A 21,688-nucleotide genomic window follows, 5' to 3' on the forward strand; every position below is an offset into this window, starting at 1 on the left:
GCGATTATGCTTTTCTGCAGCTCAAGTGTCATGTCAAATTAAACAACAACACATTGACTTTTCACTTCTAGAAACATTATGGGGTGATTGACAACTCTGGGATGCTGTAAGCACTATAATCAACAAGCAAGGCTTCCTTATCTTCTGAGTCAGGTTTCCTCATCATTCTTTCCCTTTCACCCTTCTTTTAAGGTGCTTCCTCAATCAGAATCTTTGTAATCAAGTGACATTTTAATTTGGGGAGGGAAGAAAGCAAAAGCATGAATTTGGCTTCCTACTACTTCATCACACTAGAGAAAAAATCCACTTAAAATCTGGTTTCTGCCTCTTGCAGAATTCTGGAATTTGTAGTGTAGTGGGGCTGTTAAAGGCTCCTCCCTAAACTACAAACTCCAGAATCCTGCAGGAGGCATAAACCAGATTGAAAGTGGATTTTTTCTCTAGTGTGATGGAGTCCTTAGTAACTAATTATTTCCTTTCTCCACCAAACCCAGTTTACATTTATTTTAACAACCACATTTTGCATAGCTTACAGGAGCAGAATTTTCAAATAAACTGGTGATCTAAAGTGTTACACAGCAAGAGCATGGACATCTTTTCAAAGCACATCCTCAGATAGGCAGATTTCCTATAGATACGGAGTCTGTCACTCAGGTGTTTTGGCCTACAACTCCCAGAAATCCCAGCCAGTTTACGAGTTGTTAGCCAAACAACTGAAAGCCAAAACATCTGGGGACCCACAGGTTGAGAATCACTGTTTTAGAGTAAGGAAACACCTTGGAGCTTTCCTTGCCTAAGAAAACCCCACAAAATTCATGGATTGCAGGTGAGCTGAAGGCACATTAGACCTTTTCTAGTAGCCCCTCAGCTGTGGAATGTTCTCTCCAGGAAGACATATTTGAACTAACCATTGGTTCTTCAGATCTATCATGATTTAGATGTCAGAGATCTGAATACATTTTAAATACTTTAAACACTATGATTCTGAACCGTGATTTCATGAACAATTTATGTACATTAATTGCTGTGAACTCTGCGAAAATATATGGCAGTTGTAAGCAAATGATGTAGACACAGATTTAATACGAAGACACTGATGGGATGCAGCTTAGACATGATGGCTTTAAAATTATAATATTAATGTTAAAATGAAAGAAAAAATATTATATAGCAGAGTCTCGCTTATACAACTTAAACGGGCCGGCAGAATGATGGATAAGCGAAAGTGTTGGATGATAAGGAGAGATTAAGGAAAAGCCTATTAAACATCAAATTACGTTATGATTTTACAAATTAAGCATCAAAACGTCATGTTTTACAACAAATCAACAGAAAAAGCAGTTTAGTGCACAGTAACGTTATGCAGTAATTACTGTATTTATGAATTTAGCACCAAAACAAACAAGGGTTCTTTCTTTCTCCCACCCTGGACATTATTCCGGGTGGGAGGCAGACTGCGTTGGATAATACTGAACGTTGGATGAGCAAAGGTTGGATAAGCGAGAGTCTACTGTAAATAGCATTTTCTCAATTACTTATCAGAACTATGTTATTGACATGCTACTTTTAAATTAAATTACTAAAAATGGTGATTCCCCCAAATTACGCACACACAAAAGTAAGTAGAGAGAAAAGTGAAACTTCAATAATTATGCAAACCTCTATCTAGACACTATATTCCTATTGCTGTAGCCTAGAATCTCATTGACTCTTTTAGCTGCTACACTGCACTGTTGATTCATGTACAGCTTGTGGTCTTCCAGTGATTCCAATATACCTAAAATGCTGTCATTAGATGGCCCTTGGAACATACTGCCAAAGCATGCATGCCTCTCAATTCTACACCAAATGTAAGACAAATAGTTTAGGCAGCAGACCCTCATCCAGTAGGAGCTCCACCACTTATAGGGAAGAGAGGGAAGGGAACAGCTGCTAGGTGATATACCTCTTCTCCCTCCCTTGCATTTGCCTGACAAGATAAACAGGAATCCAAACTGCAAGGCCGTTAAATGCTAATCAAGGTGGCCAATTCCAATATTCACATTTGCCTCAAACAGACAAGAGTTCTTTCTCTCACCTTGGATATTTCACAGATCTATAAACCGCACTTGCCTAGTTTCCAACAGACCTCACAACCTCTGAGGATGCCTGTGGGTGAAATGTCAGGAGAGAATGCTTTCTGGCCATACAGCCCGGAAAACTCACAGCAACTGAGGAATCCAAACACTTTACCTGTTTGCCTGCTGGACAATAGTGGCAATGACAGCAATTTGCTCCTTATTCTAGCTAACACTTCCCACACTTCCAGTCAACGTAGAAAGAGGGAGTAAGTAGGGAGGCCAACAGTGACAGCAATGATTCCCTGTTGCCATCCTATTGGACCTGAAGAGATGGAAGTGAATATCAGCTAAGTTGCTAGTGATATGAGGAAGGGGAAATGGTGGACTATGTATGTATCTGGGTCTAAAAAGGAAACACAAACCAACAAGTATTTTTCATCAAATATAATTTTAGGTCATTCTTATAGTTTTTTTGCACTGAATTCAGATCTGTTTATTTTTTCTCTCTATCACATGTAGTTTTTGCGATGAGGCTAATCGAATAATGCATTTACACACTTATATTAACAGAATCTAATTGATATCAGTGTGTTAATGTATTAATTTTTCAATTAGCCTCATCGCAAAAACTGCACGTGATAGAGAAAAACATAAACACAGATGTAAATTCAGCACAAAAACTCTATAAGAATGACCTAAAATTTTATCTGATGAAAAATATTTGTTGGCATGTAGTTCATCTGATTCCATTGATATCAGTGCGTGAATGCATTCATTATTCAATTAGCCTCGTTGCAAAAACTACACGTGATAGAGGAAAAGTAAACACAGATGTAAATTCAGCACAAAACATTATTTAATTCCTAAAATTATATCTGATGAAAAATACTTGTTGGCTTGTGTTAAATGAATATAATGTGAAATGTGCTACTCTCATTTCTAATGATTACAAAAAGTTTGATTTTATCAACTTGTGAAATAACATCTGCTTTGGCTCACCTCAACGGCTGGACTCTGCAAATCACAAAAGCTTTGGCCTTCTCTAGGTGTTTTGGACTCCAACTCCCACAATTCCTAACAGTCTACCGGCTGTTAGGAATTGTAGGAGTTGAAGTCCAAAACACCTGGAGGGCCGAAGTTTGCCCATGCCTAGTCTACACTGACCATATAATGCAGTTCCGTGCTGAATTGTATGGCAGCGTAGATCCAGCTAAAGTGCAATTTTAATCTTTGACCATTCTAAACAAATGCCCATAAAATGAATAATCGCAAAAAAGCTACTGAACAGATACACTTAAATAATGATATTCAAAGCTCCTAAGCAAAATTTCATAGAGAAGGATATTTTCAGGCAAGGAGTTCCTAGAACTACCAGTGCAAAGAATCCAGATTTTTGGATTGTATAAGGAAAAAGGTGGAAAATCCATGGGAAAACATGGGAGGAATAATGGGAGATTATGTCATCTAACCCCTTCCCCAATTTAAAATTCCAATAACAAGGCAAAGCAATTATACAACAAAAGTCTTGCTGGAAAGACTTTCTAACGTATTATATTCCATATTGGGAAAGGACTGATAGAGAAAGCATATACTCCTCAATTTGTTTTTAAACTACCTTTTGTAAAATGAAATCTGGTAATTGGGAAGATTTAAGAATTCCACAATGTTTTTTTAAATTTTGTGTTTTGGATCAGGAGATAATAAAGCAGCCACTTTAAAGAATTGCCACATTTTCCCCAGAATATATCTAATAGTATCATGACTGAGTTTCAAAATTTACTACAATGGCAAAACCAAGGGGTTACAGCAGCACAAATGTTGGAGGTGCTCACAACCTCTGAGGATTCCTGCCATAGATGCAGGCGAAACGTCAGGAGAGAATGCTTCTGGAACATGGCCATCCAGCCTGGAAAACACACAATAACCTGGTGCTCATTATAATTTGACTACTTGGAAGTCTTCACATAGTTTTCTCTGTGGCTCTTATGGGATGGCAAACAACAGAGATTTCAGATGAAATATAATTAAAAATATAACGAACAGCTAATTGAGGACACATTTGCAAGCATAAAACACACCAGAAAACGTATTTACCTATACTGATAAGACCACTGGCAACTCTGTATGTCATATAGAAAAGGTATGCTCACGGAAAGGCACTGGCATGGTTACAGATACATATGAGCAAGGACAACTTCACCCAAGTCCAAATATATACATAAACTAAAGTACATTATATATTACCTAAATATATATAAAGCTAACTTTTCAGTCTTGAGAAAACAAAAGCTATCCTCATATAACAGCCAAATTCCTACATAACTCAATTTCGACATCTCATCTGGTGTGAACTGCACTCATTCCTAGTGTAAACCCCACCGCGCTGTGCAATGATATACTGTAATGTCACATCGCAATCTGGATTTACTATAAAGGGCTTCTGACGAGTTTCAGAGCAGTAAACATTGCAGCGAGGTGTATTTCACACTGAGCTGGTTTTTATGAAGAACACTTCACCGCCCAGCCACGGCACCCAGATGATGAATGGTGAAAGATGCATGACAAGCTTCATCATTGTTTGTAAATCTTAACTGTTCCTGCTCACTAACTCTGCAGGCAATTTTCAAAGACAGCGGCCGACAGAAGGACAGCACAGCTTTCCTGAAGGTTATTCAACTTGTACTTGGCCTAAGCTCTGCCTCTGAGGAGCTGTGTGCCGGAAAATAAACTCACTAGTAACCAGAAGCCCAGCGTTAAAGGCATGTAAATGGGAACAAACTTCAGAAATTACATCACCAAAAGTCTTTCTGTTAGTTTCTCAAATCACCAGATCTGCAAACATGTTATAAATGTTATGTATGCATGCACTGCTGGAAATATATCAACCTATTTGAAAACAGCAGAAATGGGATACTGTAATAATAGCTAGTAAGGTAAAGGTTTCCCCCTGACTTTAAGTCCAGTGGTGTCTGACTCTGGGGATTGGTGCTCACCTCCCATTTCTAAGCCGAAGAGCCAGTGTTGTCCCTAGACACCTCCAAGGTCATGTGGCCAGCATAACTTCATGGAGCGCTGTTACCTTCTCGCCGGAGCGGTACCTATTGATCTACTCACAGTTGCATGTTTTCGAACTGCTAGGTTGGCTAAAGCTGGGGCTAACAGTGGGAGCTCATGTCATTCCTCAGATTCAAACCTGCGACCTTTCATTCAGCAAGTTCAGCAGCTCAGCACTTTAACCTATTGTGCTACCGAGGGCTCCACTATAACAATAATAATAATAATAATAATAATTATTATTATTATTATTATTATTATTATTATTTTATTTTTTGTACCTCACCTCCATCTCCCCGAAGGGACTTGAGCGGCTTACATGGCAACAAGCCCAAATTCAACATGGTTAAAATGTACATACCTGGGCAACACTATTCAGGTATAGCAAGGTGGCATCACTTTTTAATTGTCATGGCTCCACCTTACAAAGCTCTGGGGTTTTACTCTGGAATCCAAAAATGTCCTCCAAGTTGGTTGAAATGGCGACACCTTTGCTTTCTGATGGCTTGATGTAGACAGACTTTGTTTCATGTACAAACTTATTAAAATATTGTGTGTAAAATTAACTTTGGGCTATGTGCACGTATAAGGTAAATAATATATGAAAACTAAATGAATTTCATAGACTTGGATGCCATCTCCAAGACAGCTCAATATTTATTTATTTACTCTATTCATACCCCGCCTTCCTCTACTCAAAGCAGTTTACACAGAGGCAATTATTCAATGCCTTAAAACACATACAATTCCAAAAAAATTAAAATTAAATTACAATTAAAAAATATTAAACATTTAATATATTTGCAGGTATTCCAAAATCCCAAAAAATCCGAAATCTGGAACATTTTTGATCTCTAGCATTTTGGAAAGGGGCTACTCAACCTGTACTGATATTCACACACATATGCATTTCACAAGATGGAAAATATTCACTTTTTGTATACCCCTCTTTAATCACTTCTCCTACAAGTATGGAAGAGCATTTAAATGTATTATGTAGTAACAAAGCTAAACTAAGTGACCCTGAATATTACACTTAAACTCTCTCGGCTTGAGGTGCACAGCTGTCCAAGGCCCACTTCAATTACCACTTAGGACATTAATTATCCCGAGACAAACAGCCTTTCATCTTCTTTCACTTTCTGATTCTTTACGTCATCAGGAACACTGAAGATTAATTCCGCTTGGTTATCTTGAATCAACAACCTCTCCATCTACAAATGCCAGGGATCCAAGGGCTTTTTAGCCTCTCCACTTTGTATATTCCCTTCAGTTGACAGAGATGCTGAACTGATTTGACAGCAAAGAGAGAGGGGGAAACCTAGATAATTAGGGAGCTCCAACTCAACACTATTTCACAGTGAGAGGTAGCTGCATGACTGGTATCTCAGGTATGAAGCAGGAGGCAGAGTTCGGAAGGCGCTGCAAGCAAATAATGACCCAGGGAAACACACAGAGGAAAATGGCCCAGAAAATGTCACATTCCATCTGTATAAGTTTTGCTGATACAGAACTGGGTTACAAATACAGAGCAAAAAGTCTGAAACAGAAATGAGTATTCTGAAGATAAGCACCACTATTTCTTTTATCTCCCAGGCTTGGGTGGCCAAGAGGTCTGAACTGTTCTTGGAAACTCTTTTGGACTGGATGTGATCTAGTGAGCTCAAACTATTTATTTGTTGTGTCAGAAGCAAGTTGAGGGTTCAGTTAAAATGAATTTTAAAGCATAAACAAAGTTTAAATAAACTTGGCATTATGCTAAATGTCCTTTGACCAGTAGCTAGCCACTTGGAATGCCTCTGGTGTTGTTGTGAGAAGGTCCTCCATTGTGCATGTGGCAGGGCTCAGACTGCATTGTAGTAGGTGGTCTGAGGTTTGCTCTTGTTCACACTCGCATGTCGTGGACTCCACTTTGTAGCCCCATTTCTTATGGTTAGCTCTGCATCTCGTGGTGCCACAGCACAGCCTGTTCAGTGCCTTCTGTGTGCCCAGGCGGGAGTTTCTCATCCGGTCTCAGCCACTGATTAAGGTGCTGGGTTTTAACCTGCCACTTTTGGACTCTTGCTTGCTGAGGTGTTCCTGTGAGTATCTCTGTAGATCTTAGGAAGCTGTTTCTTGATTTAAGGCACTGGCGCGCTGACTGATATCCGAACAGAGGATGTGCCGGAGATGTCACTGCCTTGGTCCTTTCATTACTGGCTGCAACTTCCCGAGGGATGTCAGGTTGTGCAATACCAGCTAAACAGTATAATTTCTCCAGTGGTGTGAGGGACAGACATCCTGTGATAATGTGGCATGTCTCATTAAGAGCCACATCCACTGTTTTAACGTATTCCACACTGGGCATGCGTACTCAGCAGCAGAGTACCAAAGCCCAAGGGCAGATGTCTTCACTGTATCTGGTTGTGATCCCCAGGTTGTGCCAGTCAGCTTTCATACTATTTTATTTGTAGCACCCACTTTTTGTTTTATATTCAAGCAGTGCTTCTTATATGCCAGAGCACGGTCCAGAGCAGGGGCCCACAAACTTTTTAAACAGAGGGCCAGGTCACAGTCTCCCAAACTGTTGGAGGGCCGGATTATAATTTGAAAAAAACATGAATGAATTCCTATGCACACTGCACATATCTTATTTGTAGTGCAAAAAACACTTAAAACAATACAATAATAAAAATGAAGAACAATTTAAACAAATATAAAATTATTAGTATTTCAATGGGAAGTGTGGGCCTGCTTTTGACTGATGAGACAGGAGTGTTGTTATTGTTGCTTGCTTTCAAGTCATTTCAGACTTAGGTTGACCCTGAGCGAGGGCTGCATCTGGCTCCCAGGCCTTAGTTTGAGGACCCCTGGTCCAAAGTGACTCCCAGGTATTTAGGTGTGCTACAATGCTCCAGTTGGATTCCTTCCCAGGCAATCATCAGAGCTTGAGATGCTTGTCTGTTCTTAAGGTGAAAAGCTCAAACTAATATTGTGGCAAAAAAGTCAGTAGTCTTGATCACAAAGTCAGCTGATCAGGCTTCCCCCCACCACCACCTTGAAAAACTGGGTTTATTCTTTGGACAGCAGTGACTACATTGGAGTCCCTTGTTGATCCAGCTATGCTTGGAAAAGGAAATTTTAGGCATTCTTGGTCTAGCAGTCCCAAAATCCTATCACCATTCTATCAGTTTTAGTTCTGAAATAATTACTCAAAGCTCTGCATCAAGATTGGATTCCTATAGCTTATTGAAGCAGCTCTCCAAGAGTGTAACTTTTGATTCAAAAGAATCTTTGACTAGATCCAGATTTCTGGAACCCAGTTCTCTCATTGTTGATTGGCTTCTAGATGTAATGTGAGGTGCTCATCATTTCCTCCAAGAGTCCTATATGACTCTGAACAAGGTTACCTAATTAACTACTTCCTCCCAAAAGTGTTGCTGTCCACTGACCAACCAGAAGTCTTCCTTCTCCATCTCTGCCCTTCCCACAGCTAATTTCCCAGCAAGGCTGCATGTCTTGACAGCTGTTTGTAGTTCAGGATCACAGCACTCTGCACTAAATGACAAGTGGCTTAATAAGCAATCGTTCACTAAATGGCTTATAAGAAGTGGACGGGAGCACGTAAGCCGAGTGTACTTTTATCTCCCCTCTTTGCTGGGAGGATTGTTCTCATGGTATGATCTGTTCACAGGTATGTCAAGAAGGATTAGAATCAGGACTGCTATGTGTGATAGACAGAAGAATCCCTAAATCCATTATATTCAGGTCCTAACTCTGCTAAGGTTTAGGCCCAGTGCAGAATGAGCTAACCCTATTGCTAGCCCTCTTCTCTCACTAACAGCAAAAACAAAAGGCATGGTCAGCAGTGACAGAAATAATAGGATATGTAGTTCCCAAGGCTTATAGTACCCTAGTTATTCTATTCCCTAAGATCCTATAGGGAGGTGATACTACCAGGGCACTTCTCTAGGGACCCCATTGCCATTTCAGCCATCTTGGGGGAAAATAAAAGTTGAGGTGTGCATGAATGTGTGAAGGGGCTCCTATAGACCGAAGTCATGCTACCCCTCTATTCTGCCTTAGTCAGACCACACCTGGGACACTGTGTCCAGTTCTGGGACCGCAACTTAAGGGACATGACAACAAGCTGGAAGGTGTCCAGAGGAGGGCAACTAAAATGATCAAGTGTTTGGAGAACAAGACTTATGAGGAGCAGCTTAAAGAGTCGGACATGTTTATCCTGCAGAAGAGAAGGCTGAGGAGACATGATGGCCATGTATAAATATGTGAGGGGAAGTCATAGGGAGGAGGGAGCAAGCATATTTTCTGCTGCCCTGGAGACTAGGATGCGGAACAATGGCTTCTAACTACAGGAAAGAAAAGAGATTCCACCTGAAAATGAGAACTTCCTTATTGTGAGACCTGTTCACCGGTGGAGCTCTCTGCCTCGGAGTGTGGTGGAAGCTCTTTCTTTGGAGGCTTTTAAGCAGAAGCTGAATGGTCATCTGTCAGGGGTGCCTTGAATGCGATTTTCCTGCTTCTTGGCTGAATGGGGTTGGACTGGATGGCCCACAAGGTCTCTTCCAACTCTATGATTCTATGTTCTATTATTGTCTCCATACTATCTCCGTACTGGGGACACAACATGGCTTTAATCTTCTGGAAGGGCTACATGACTAAGGTATATGGGGGCTACATGGGGAAGTTTTTTTAGTTAAACTACAGTATGACTCCCTTGCCCACAAGATCCAATATCCATGATTTCACTTACCCTCATTGTAAGTGTTTGTGTGCTTCTTAGGTCCTCCAGTGTGATTTTATGATATGCTTTCAGTTAAAGTATAGTCAAAATATAGGGTCCACTATTACCCACTGTTTCAGCTATCCACAAGGGATATTGGGGATATACTATATTTCAACATTGAACTGAGATGAGTTTTGGTTAGAATTCACATATTGATTTTCTAAATCTTTACATTTCATCCATTACCAATTTGTCTGCCCTTTCTCTAGAACAGGTGCAGGAAACATCTGAATCTCCAGATGTAGGATTACAACTTCCATCTTCTCTAGACCAAATAGTCAGTGAAATGAAATATTGGAAATAAAATTAAACAATGATAAAGTTTAAGCCTATTTCAGTATACGCGTGTGTCTGCATCAGAAACTTCTCCACATTCAAAAAACAAAAATATAAATCAGAGACATCTCTCCTCCCTATCAGCATACACATTCACACCTGCACACATCATAAACAGGCAGTTAACTCAGCACAACAGCATTAATGAAATGGTAAGCCTAACACAGTTAATATATGAACTGGCAAGGCCTCCATAAAAGCAAAGTTACACTTAGAATTCTGAGGTGACTAAGAGACTTCATGAATTACAAGGAAAACACCATACGCCTTGGATATTAGCTGTAGTTTAAAAGGCATTCCTCCCTTTCTTCTCTTTCCGTCTGATCAGAAATCTTTCTGCCCAATAACTGGCATGGTAACATCCAAGTGCTTGAAGGACAACAGCCATGGCAAGAAATACTTGGGTTTTAATAACTATTGCTTTCTCAGCTTGCTTGACTATATTTCTGTCACATGTTGCTGCAACAAATATATTTAATCCAACTTGTTTATTTTAGGGCATAAAAAAACAATGGTAGATTTAGGGAAAAAACCCTGTACTTCAAGAGAGGAACAACAACAACAACAACAACAACAACAACAGGTGTGAACAATATTACTCAGAACATGTTTTCTTTTCAATGCTGCTCCTTCCCCTTTGAAAAACAGGTGCGATGTTTGGGATATTATTTGATTTATATTTGACCTTTTGTTCCACAAATAGGAGCCAAAGAGGATAGGGCTTAAATACGACAAACAGAATTATATGTAGAAACGCTCAAAAAAGCATAATTTAAAACACATACACAGGTCCATATATACAGCAATATGATTCTCATAACAAAGATTTGCATGTTGACACCTCAAGGCCAGCTCTATGGATTCATATGTGAAACAGAGCACATCATACCTATATTGTACCAGCACTGGTTGCCTGCTTGCAACTAGAACCAACTTTAAAAGCAAGTTAGTAAAGGTAAAGGTTTCCCCTTGACATTAAATCGAGTCAAGTCTGACTCTGGGGGGTGGTGCTCATCTCCATTTCTAAGCTGAAGAACCGGTGTTGTCCATAGATGCCTCCTAGGCCATATAGCCAGCATGACTGCATGGAATGTTGTTACCTTCCTGCCGGAGCAGTACCTATTTATTTACTCACATTTGCATGTTTTTGAACTGCAAGGTTGGCAGAAGCTGGGGCTAACAGCAGGAGCTCACCCTGCTCCCCAGATTTGAACCACTAACCTTTCGGTCAGCAAGTTCAGCAGCTCAGTGATTTAACCTGCTGCGCCACCAGGGACTATAAAAGCTATCTTTAAAGTTTGAAAAGCCCAAGGCTATGTTATTTCCATCAGTGTAACCGAGTCTCTTCATCTATATCTGGTAAAGACAAGATTTAGCCATTTTACTCATTGAACTACAACTATACAGAGGTATCTATAACATCTACCTTACTTAAATGGACAATGAAAATGTTTTTGATTTATTCAAGTTTCAAAAGTCATTCTTTAAATGTTGAACAGATATGATATGAGACATCTGCATCAGCTTAAGCAACAAAACAGGGTTCTGAGTTTTTGCCTGCTATTGTTCTTGCATTTTAAATTAAGGCAGGTGAAGATATATATATGGTTTATTTCTATCTCATCCTGAGTTTTTAGCACTGTATCTTGCACATGTGGCCTGCTCATTGTGATTGTGTTTGAATTTTTTACTGTATTATTTTGCACTGGTTATTGTATTTTATGCTGGATTTATTTTATTGTGATGTCTGTTTATATGCTTTTTATGTTACTGTACTGTAATGCACTTCTGGGCTTGGCCTCATGTAAGCCGCCTTGAGTCCCCCTTGGGGAGATGGTGGCAGGGTATAAAAAAAGTTTATATATTATATTTATATTATAATCTGACACCTGATGTGGTCCCCAAAGATCTTTTTGAAGCTTCTCATCTGATACTGCCAAAATGTCCTTTTCCTGGCTGAAAAGAGGACGTGGAATTGCCTTACCAAGAAGCCTCCAGAAGTTGGGGTTAGGTTTTTAGAAAGGACATAGTGTAAGAAATTTCCAAGCATAAAATACCTTTCAAACAATGGAAACTGACTTCTGGCCACTTCCATTTTCCTATTTGGTATCTCTGTGGTTTTGATAGGAACCTCAATGTAGATTAGATTCCAACTACCAAAACTCACTATCAGCATGGCCACTGGCTATTTAGAAGGCATAGCTTTGAGGCATTAAGCAATACAGATTTGAAGTATCAGATTCTGAGGCTGTGCCGTTCTGTACTGAACTCAAAATTAGACAGGAGTACAGTGGCAGAATTGCAGAAGGCACTCTTTTCCGACTGCAAGTGTGGAGCAAAGTCTGTGTTTATTCCAGGCAAAAAGTGGCTGAAGTTTATTCCAGCATCCATCTGGATGAATGAGGCTATAGAGAACGGGACAGGACCAGAGGGCTGCCAACTGAACCTTTCCATCTTGTTTAGATTTGTACACTACCCAGCTAAGCTTCAGCACACTGTGATGTGGTAGATTTAAGGGGCCGAGCGATCACAGAATGGAATGGAAACATTTGTCTATCTCGGGACTGAAAATGCACAGCACGTGTTTGAAATGATCCATGTGTTAGAAAAAGAGGGGCACTATTAGCAGGACCATCAAAAAAGGGTGCTGTGTGCTTTTATTCACACCTTTCATAATTGTACCTGGGCTTCTCTTGCCGACAGGTTCCCTTGCTATAGAAAAACACTCAGTCAGAGCTGGGAAAACACTGCTTGAGCCCAGTAAATTACTTCTGCCTGTTTGTCCATTGCTGATTGATGAGCTAACTTAGGGAACAATATCAGTATGTGGAATATTGCCTGGAAGAGTAGTCAATAATGATTGAAAATCCAGCATTTTTTTCCAGATAAAAAATGCAAAAAGAGGGGTTCACTCCATTCTCCAGACCTTCCAGTTATGAACACGTTTCAAGATGCATTTATTTATTCCCCTCCCATTCTAGTTTTAGAAGTACCTAACCAAAAGGGAGACTTAGATGAAAAAGAAACATTATAGACGGCAGCAATCTTTGAAATCAAACTAATGGATCACTCAGGGTTTGTCAAATCAGTTTTGCACCATTATTTTCATTAATGCAGTTCCTATTAGTGAAACAGATTTTCCATTCTTTGCCTTACTCAATGTTGCACTTTCCCTTAGCTCTATCTAGGAATTTGATCAAACTCCGAGCCCTCTGAACTCAACACTTTTATCGCTCTACATAGTACTGTCTTTATGATGTTATGTCTTATTGTGCTATGTTTTTATTATGTTCTGTTTTGATTTTATCTTATTGCGCTATGTTTTTAACTCTGTACTCTCTGGGCTTGTCCCTTTGTAAGCTGCCTCAAGTCCCTTTGGGGAGATGGAGGCGGGCGGTAAAAAAAAGTAGTAGTAGCTGTTTTTATTATTAGGCCATATGGCCACTCTGATCTCCCACGTTGTACATGCCGAAGTGATGCTCCTATGACATCAACTCCGCTGGACTGGCCATGTTGTCCGAATGCTCGATCACCGTCTCTCAAAACAGTTACTATACTCCCAACTCAAGAACGGGAAACGTAATGTTGGTGGAAAGGAAAAGGGATTTAAAGATGGGCTTAAAGCCAACCTTAAAAACTGTGGCATAGACACTGAGAACTGGGAAGCCCTAGCCCATGAGTGCTCTAACTGCAGTAAGAATCTCATTGAAGAGAAAAGCGAACAAACTTGTAGTCATTTAGATAAGTTTTCAATCAATCTTTAACTATTATACCTATCTTTTCCAGCTAGCTCTGCTAGGTGATTTTCAATGGAAGTCTCCTTCCCTGACTTAAAAAAATGCTTACCATTTGCCTTTGTTTCTGAGTAAGAGGAACTCTCCTCAAAAGTGAAAATCTGTGGGACACAGGCAGGGCCCCCAACGCTCTGTCCCAAGTAGGAGGTAGAGGGATAGTAAGAATGCATCCTGTACTGGGAACTCACGCCATGGCGGTTCTCAGGGCTTTTCACCTGTTCAAAGAGAAAGGAGAAATCAGGTTACACAAAAATGAAGAAACAAAAATTAGATAAACATTTGTAATGGAACTTTGTTAAGCTGCCTTAAATCTCTACATTGGGAGAAAGGCAGGATAGAAATAAAATACAACCCATAACTTGCTAATGTGTGCCTCAAGTCCCTTTCTGAATTACAGTGATCCTATCATGGGGGTTTCTAGAGCGAAGAGTGCGTGACTCACTCAAGGCATCCCATGGGTTCCCATGGCCGAGTGAGGGACTCAAACATTGGTCTCTAGAGTTATAGTCCAACACTGTGATGACTACACCATACTTACCTAATAGGCAGTACCAAAACAGATAGCAGCAGAGTCTGTGTTGTAATGGACAGAAAGGCCTTTCAAGTTACAAAGAGACACTCATGTTTTTGGAAAGCCAAAGGCAATGTAACCAGAAGCTGCCTTGACTCTGTTGTTCAAAGCTCACCATCCTCAATAACTAAAGGTTCTGTATGTACTGCAGATTTGGGTACTTCAGAAATCTTTGTGCATCTCTGTATACAATCCAACCCTAAAATATCCATCATGTTCTGCTAAAATATTTATATTAATATTTATTTTATGAACAAAACACTGCATCACAAAATTCAGAAAAGGGGTCAATCCAATAAATTGCATTTCATCTCATTCCAGGAAATGAAACAGGATTTTAATATTTGGACTCTGTTCCTGTAATTATGCTGGGATTCTTACATCTATATGATTTCAGCTTTTACTATATGGAAACTGATTTCTATTAATCATTTGTATTCATAATTGAGTTGTTTCATTAGTTTGTGTCTTATTTACCCCCCCCCCCTACACACTTCCCCCTCCCAAATTGTAAACACAGTAAGGCAAAATATAGCAATTGTATGGTCTTCTCTGTCAGCATTCTCCAAATTGTAATACAATTAAGGAATTACTCAAGCATGCATATAGTCCTTGAGTACACTTGGTACATGCTGGACACCAAAAGAAAAAAAACACAATCACATTTAAAAGATCTTTTAATTCTGTAAATCCACAAGAGTTTTTGGGATACAGTAAAGTCTCGCTTATCCAACATAAACAGGCCGGCAGAATGTTGGATAAACGAACATGTTGGATAGTAAGGGGAAATTAAGGAAAAGTCTCTTAAACGTCAAATTACGTTATGATTTTACAAATTAAGCACCAAAACATTGACAGAAAAAGCAGTTCAATACACAGCACGTTATGTAGTAATTACTGTATTTACGAATTTAGCACCAAAACAATGCAATGTATTGAAACATCTGTGGATCTGGGTGGGGATATGGACTGTATTGGATAATACAGAACGTTGGATGAGCGAAGATTGGATAAGGGAGTCTCTACTGTACTATGAAACCAATCTCAGAAATTCTAAAAACCCAAGAGTTCTTCCTCCACACAAACTTTTTCCTAATGGGAGGTACCATATTTCTGTGTACTCCATACTTATAAAGCCAGCTACCCTTACTGTGAACCTGCCGCTGGAGTTTTTCAGTGCATCCTCCCCAAATAATCACTGGTCAAGGGCAATATAATTTTAGCAGCTATAAAACGGCACTACTACCCACTGGTGCTGAAAGGATGTTGGGTTTGTTTTCCTTCTCTAGAGGATATGGGCAGTGACCTGTTTCTTTTCAAGCTCTCTTGTGTGCGTGTGTGTCCCTCTCCTTCTCTATTCTTTAAAAAAACCCACAACTCACCTAAAATCCCAGGATCCAATGAATTATTACAACTATTATTATTAGTATGTGGTTGCTGGCTAGCAAGAGACATGTTTTATAATCTTATTACTGCACCAAATGTGTGAACCACGGCACGACCGACAGACAGAGGCAAGGCTCGGCAAACAATATGTGTTGGATTAACCACTGAAGAAAACCTAGGAAGCTTTAGGCTTTGTTTTATTAAACTGTTTAGAATATATAACACAGTAAATCTGAGCCACAAGGTTTCCTTTTTATAGAGCTTAGCTACCCTATTTTATAGTAACAGTAAAGAACCAGCCAAACATAAAAACGCTTGACCTTAGCACTGTATTATAAAGGGGACTTGGAAGATAATTTATCCAACGTGATTGCTGAGAGTTGTGTATTAATTCTTTTAGCTCAAAAGACACCGAAAATTCTTCCTTCAATGTGTCACAGTAGTGTCAAAAAATACACCCTTAATTATTTGTGGGGTGTGCAGGTGCAGATTAAACCTCACAGCTACATAATGAAAACCATCGTCTAAGGTAAATCTTCTAGTCTTCAGATGGAAAAACAAACATATTCTGGGCCTCTTTTTTGCTGCTAGATGAAACATGTGGAAAGATGGGATTGTGCATTCCTCTTCATTGCTGAAGTACATGGAAAGATGAGCATGGACATAATGGATGGCATAAAAATGCTTGTGCATATGTACCTAGACTAAGGCGACATCAGTCCTGTCCCCTGCTTTAGCAGTCTCTCAAATAATATATCCATATTCAAAACTGTTGGGGAATCTGAGCTGTTAGGCTCAAAATAACCCTCAGTTGGGGTGATTCCACCATAAATACAGCAGAGCACTAGAAGTAAACTTCATAACCAGTAGACACTTACGTGTGGCAAGCTAAGATAAGCTTTCTCTCCATAGGATGGCACAGGATTACAGAGTCAGATCTTTAGGTTCAAAATATTTATTGAAGTAAAAGAAATACAATCTCGATAGACCTCACTTACTCACTTACTTACTAAGACTCATCTTCTAAGAAAGGTAAAAGGGCAAAATGTTTAAAAATCCATGCAGCTACATTTTGCCTAAGGAGAGAGGCAAAATGTGCATCCTCACTAGAAGGAAGAAATGGCAGAAGAAACTGAAAAATGGCAAACCAACACATGGTCAAGCCCAGGACAATAAAAAAGAAGTTACCTCACAGTCTAGCTACTCAATGAGGTCTGGAAACTTGATGACACAAGAGACTTGTGCAATCCAGGAATGAAACCCAACAAAAACACATGTCGATGGGATAAAGGTAACAACAGATCCTCGTCTTCATTCTGCAATGGTAGGATATACTATAAAGTTTCTGTCTCCTGTTTATGTTCAGAAACAAAAACATAGCTTGAATTCTACTGTTACTTGCAAATAGAGTTAATCTGCTGAATTACCTAGATGTTGACCCATCATACAACAGCTGCTTCTACAAATTTACACTACTTGGGACTAACTTAACATGATTCAGTCCTCTCTAATACCATTATGTGGTAATTTAGTAAATTGTATTTACAAGATTATCAAACACAGTAGAGTGATGAAAGCCTTTCAGATATAAGTAAGACCCTTCTTTGATAGGCTGATGACAACAATAATCTAGAGCAGGGGTCCTCAAACTAAGGTCCGAGGGTCGGATATGGCCCTCCAAGGTCATTTACTCGGCCCTTGCTCAGGGTCAACCTAAGTCTGAAATGACTTGAAAGCACACAACAACAGCAAGAACAATCCTATCTCATCAGCCAAAAGCAGGCCCACATTTCCCATTGAAATACTATTAAGTCTATATTTGTTAAAATTGTTATTCATTTTAATTATTGCATTATTTTAAAGGGTTTTTTTTGCACTACAAATAAGATATGTGCAATGTGAATAGGAATTCATTCATGTTTTTTTTCAAATTATAATCCGGCCCTCCAACAATTTGAGGGACTGTGACCTGGCCCTCTGTTTAAAAAGTTTGAGTACCCCTGATCTAGAGAATACACCTGATGCGCATGTAAAGGTTGTGGTCTTTTAGTTAAGACTTTCCTACATTTGCAAGAGGACTAGACAGATTGTTTATTAGTAACCCATGACTGGTAATACTGAGTGGGAAAGGTATTTCGTTGAGCCACTGATCTTGTTTGCCTAGCTTTCTCAACAAGAATTTTGGATTTTACAACTACATATGTTGTTTATGTACTTCAAAAGACTTAAAATACTTAATGAGAGATTGTGTTTATTAAGCACTGGCACACTGGAACCCTTTGGAGTTAGCCGAGCATCAGTTCTAAACCCCCCACATGACTTGTACACCATGAAAAAATAATAGGGCGACACCACTATGGTGTATCTCTCTTGGATTCTACAGTGAAAAACCAAAGCACCATCTATATCTGTCCCACCTTGATAGACAAACTTAATTAACCTTTGCTATTCTGTTCCAACCTATTGTTTTAGACAAAAGCAGTGACCCACAAACAATATGTTACCATCAGAATCTCAACCGCTGTGACATCAAGAGATATAGCCCTATCAGCAGTATTGGAAAATAAACAGCTTAGATTAGCTTCTCCAAGAAATATGGATTATATTCATGTCACACTTGAGCTGTCAGAAACATTAGGTTACTTTTAGCATAAATCTGTACTGTGAAGGGTATCTTATAAATACAGTGTATGATATGTTCCAGGAATGACAAACTAGAACTATTTCAGGCTGCTGAAAAAAATCTACCAATATCTTGGATATTGGATCCAACCATTAAAATTCCAGCTGACCTTTCTTCTAGACTGTTCATATATATATATTTAAAAACTTGTCTTGTACTCAATTCAACATTCCAATCTAAATAAATAAAAATATAATGTTTGTTTGAGGGCTTAATATAACCCAAAAACCACTGGATTAATTGACACCAAATTTGGACACAAGACACCTATCAGACCAATGAATGACCATCACTAAAAAAATGATTTTGTCATTTGGGAGTTGTAGTTGCTGGGATTTATAGTACACCTACAATCAAAGAGCATTCTGAACTCCACCAATGATGGAATTGAACCAAATGTGGCACACAGGACTCCCATTTATTTTATTTATTTATTATTTAAACTTATATGCCGCCACTCCCCTGGGGCTCGGAGCGGCTTACAAGAATAGCTAAAATCTAACAAAGTTTAAAAGCAATTTAAAACAACTTAAAAACAACAGTATCAAACATTAAAAGCCTGTCGGAACATGGCCAACAGATCACCAGATTGGGCCACAGTAATGCGTGGCAGGGGACGGCTAGTTTCATATAAATATATACAAATGTACATATATACATCTGGTTCACTTACTTATTTTATAGGGATGCATATTGAAATTACCAGAACTCTTTAAAAGAAGAGTGTAGTGATTTTTCTAGACACTGGCATTAATTGTAGAGGAATTAAATCAATAGCAGAACAGGGGCTTTCAAACTCTGGACAACCACTGATACAATCACCTTCTGAAAATATTCTTATCTTCATATATACCCTGATCTTAGATTACTTCATAAATTTTATGAAGAGTTCAGCAGCCACTAGGAACATTAGAAGCTAGCAATGGCGTCCACCTAGGTGGCATTGAACCCATAGTAATAATAATATAATTATAAAACTTATTTATATACCGGTCTATCTCCCCAAAGGGACTCAGGGCGATTTCCAAGTAACAAACACCAAAACATAAAGAGTAAACAACATAAGCATAACTGTTATAGCACTTCTATACTACTTTAATTGCCATAGTCCCATCCTATGGAATCGTGGGTTTTACACTTTTGTGAGGTCTCTAGAATTATTGGCTCCAGCCCAGCTTACCAGTCCGTACGTATCTCCCTCTATAATCCACCTCAGAGGCTAAGATTGTCGGGGGAGGCCCTGCTCTCTGTCCCACCCCCCTCGCAAACATGACTGGTGGGAATGAGAGACGGGGCCTTCTCAGTGGTGGCTCCTCGTCGATGGAACTCCCTCCCCAGTAAAATTAGATCGCCCCCCTCCCTCCTGCCCTTCAGGAAAAAAACTAAAAACATGGCTCTGGGATCAGGTTTTTGGTCAGTAATGGGAGAAGTGCACTAAGTGACTATAAATTAACAAAATGACGACTTGGAACTGCCCTGGAATATGGATTATGGGATTTTAACTGATGTTTTAAAGTTATGTTTTGATTGGTTTGGGATTTAATACATTTGTTTGTTTATCAATGTATGCGTATATGGGGCATTGAACTGTTACCTTTACAAGGCCTCCCTGAGTCCTCTTTGGGCTTGATAAATAAATAAATAAATAAATAAATAAAATTAATCTGCTACTGATCTCTAATGCTTCCCGAACTCCTTTTCCTGGTATCCATAGGATGCTGCCAAGAAAGTTAAACTGGAATAGAAGTACACTGTTTTAATCATGTAGCCTCAGGCATTTCCATACATTAGAGTCCTTGTGTTGATCATGGCCATATGAAACATTTTGGTGACTATCAACTATGAACCATAACAAGGGTCAAAGTAATGAAGACAGCATTTTCTTAGCCAAAGAGGCACATACTTTCTAAGATCATATTCTGAGATGCTTAAATGATGTTGAGAGAGCTTTTTTTAAATCCTTCACACACAAGTTGTTTAGGTCAACAAGCTCAACACCTCCTGTAATTAACAATGTAATATATTTCTCGGTACAGCCAATTAATTTTTCATTTTAGCTGCCCACGGCATTTATTTTATGTTTTCCTCCTAACCACTGCCACAAGAAAGAAGGGGGGGGGGGGGGGGGGGAAACTCCAGCGCTACTCAAAAGGGAACATAGTGATTTTTACCATGTTTCATTTAAAATATAAAACTTCAGAATCTCCATTTGTATGTAGACAGTGATTCAGAGTGTAATGAATTTTCTTCTTTTTGGCCATTATGCTTGCCTAGAAGGGTAATACAGTTGCAGTTTTGTTGTTGTATGTCTTCCAAGTTATTTCAAACTTATTGTGCCCCCAAGGTGAATTTATCACATTTTTGAATGGGGGTTTGTATTTCTCTGAGGCTGAGAAAGTGCATTTTGTCCAAGATAATCCCATGGGTTTTTGTGGCCAACCAGGGATTCAAATCCTGGTCTCCAGAGTTGTATTCCAATGCTCAAATCACTACAACCATGCTGGATAGTACAATTCTAAGAAAAGGACTGACCTAGGAAATGTACCTTAGCTTTCTGTAAAAAAAAAAAAAGGTCTCTAATTCCTATTTGGATAGACTTTTAAAGCATTTCTTTATTCAGGGAGGCTCCCGAATTTAATAATTGAAATGTTAATCCATACTGGAAAGGCTGCAGCTGCCATTCTATACATCCAGAGTGAGCAACGTCAATGAATCCAATTTTTTGCCTCTGTCATTTTCTGGGGCCACAGAGACTACCAAAAATACTCGAGAACAAACAAACCATGCTATACAGACTAAGGACTACAGTTCTTTACATTTGATGATTGTTTCCAAGTACAGGTCTGCCACATGAAGAAGCACATATCAACTGGTGGACATCACCAATGTGAGGCACAAATGGCTGGTCACCCAAGGGCTGATGATGTGTTGTCAAAGCTTTCGTGGCTGGAATCACTGGGTTGCTGTGAGGTTTCCGGGCTATATGGCCATGTTCCAGAAGCGTCAGGAGAGAATGCT

General features: G+C 39.3%; 1 protein-coding gene across 3 annotated transcripts in view; it reads right to left on the reverse strand.

The window, feature by feature from the left end:
* DMRT1 (doublesex and mab-3 related transcription factor 1) overlaps window positions 1–21,688 on the reverse strand; it is a 68,906-nt gene that overhangs the window by 16,715 nt on the left and 30,503 nt on the right. For all 3 annotated transcript variants that reach the window (XM_060762256.2, XM_060762257.2, XM_067464422.1), the window contains one exon: window positions 14,083–14,245. In XM_060762256.2, coding sequence (XP_060618239.2) covers window positions 14,083–14,245 — 163 coding nt within the window. The remainder of the gene's footprint in view (window positions 1–14,082; window positions 14,246–21,688) is intronic.

This window comes from Anolis sagrei, chromosome 2 (genome assembly GCF_037176765.1).
Source record: "Anolis sagrei isolate rAnoSag1 chromosome 2, rAnoSag1.mat, whole genome shotgun sequence".
In the NCBI taxonomy this organism is placed as follows: Eukaryota; Metazoa; Chordata; class Lepidosauria; order Squamata; family Dactyloidae; genus Anolis; species Anolis sagrei.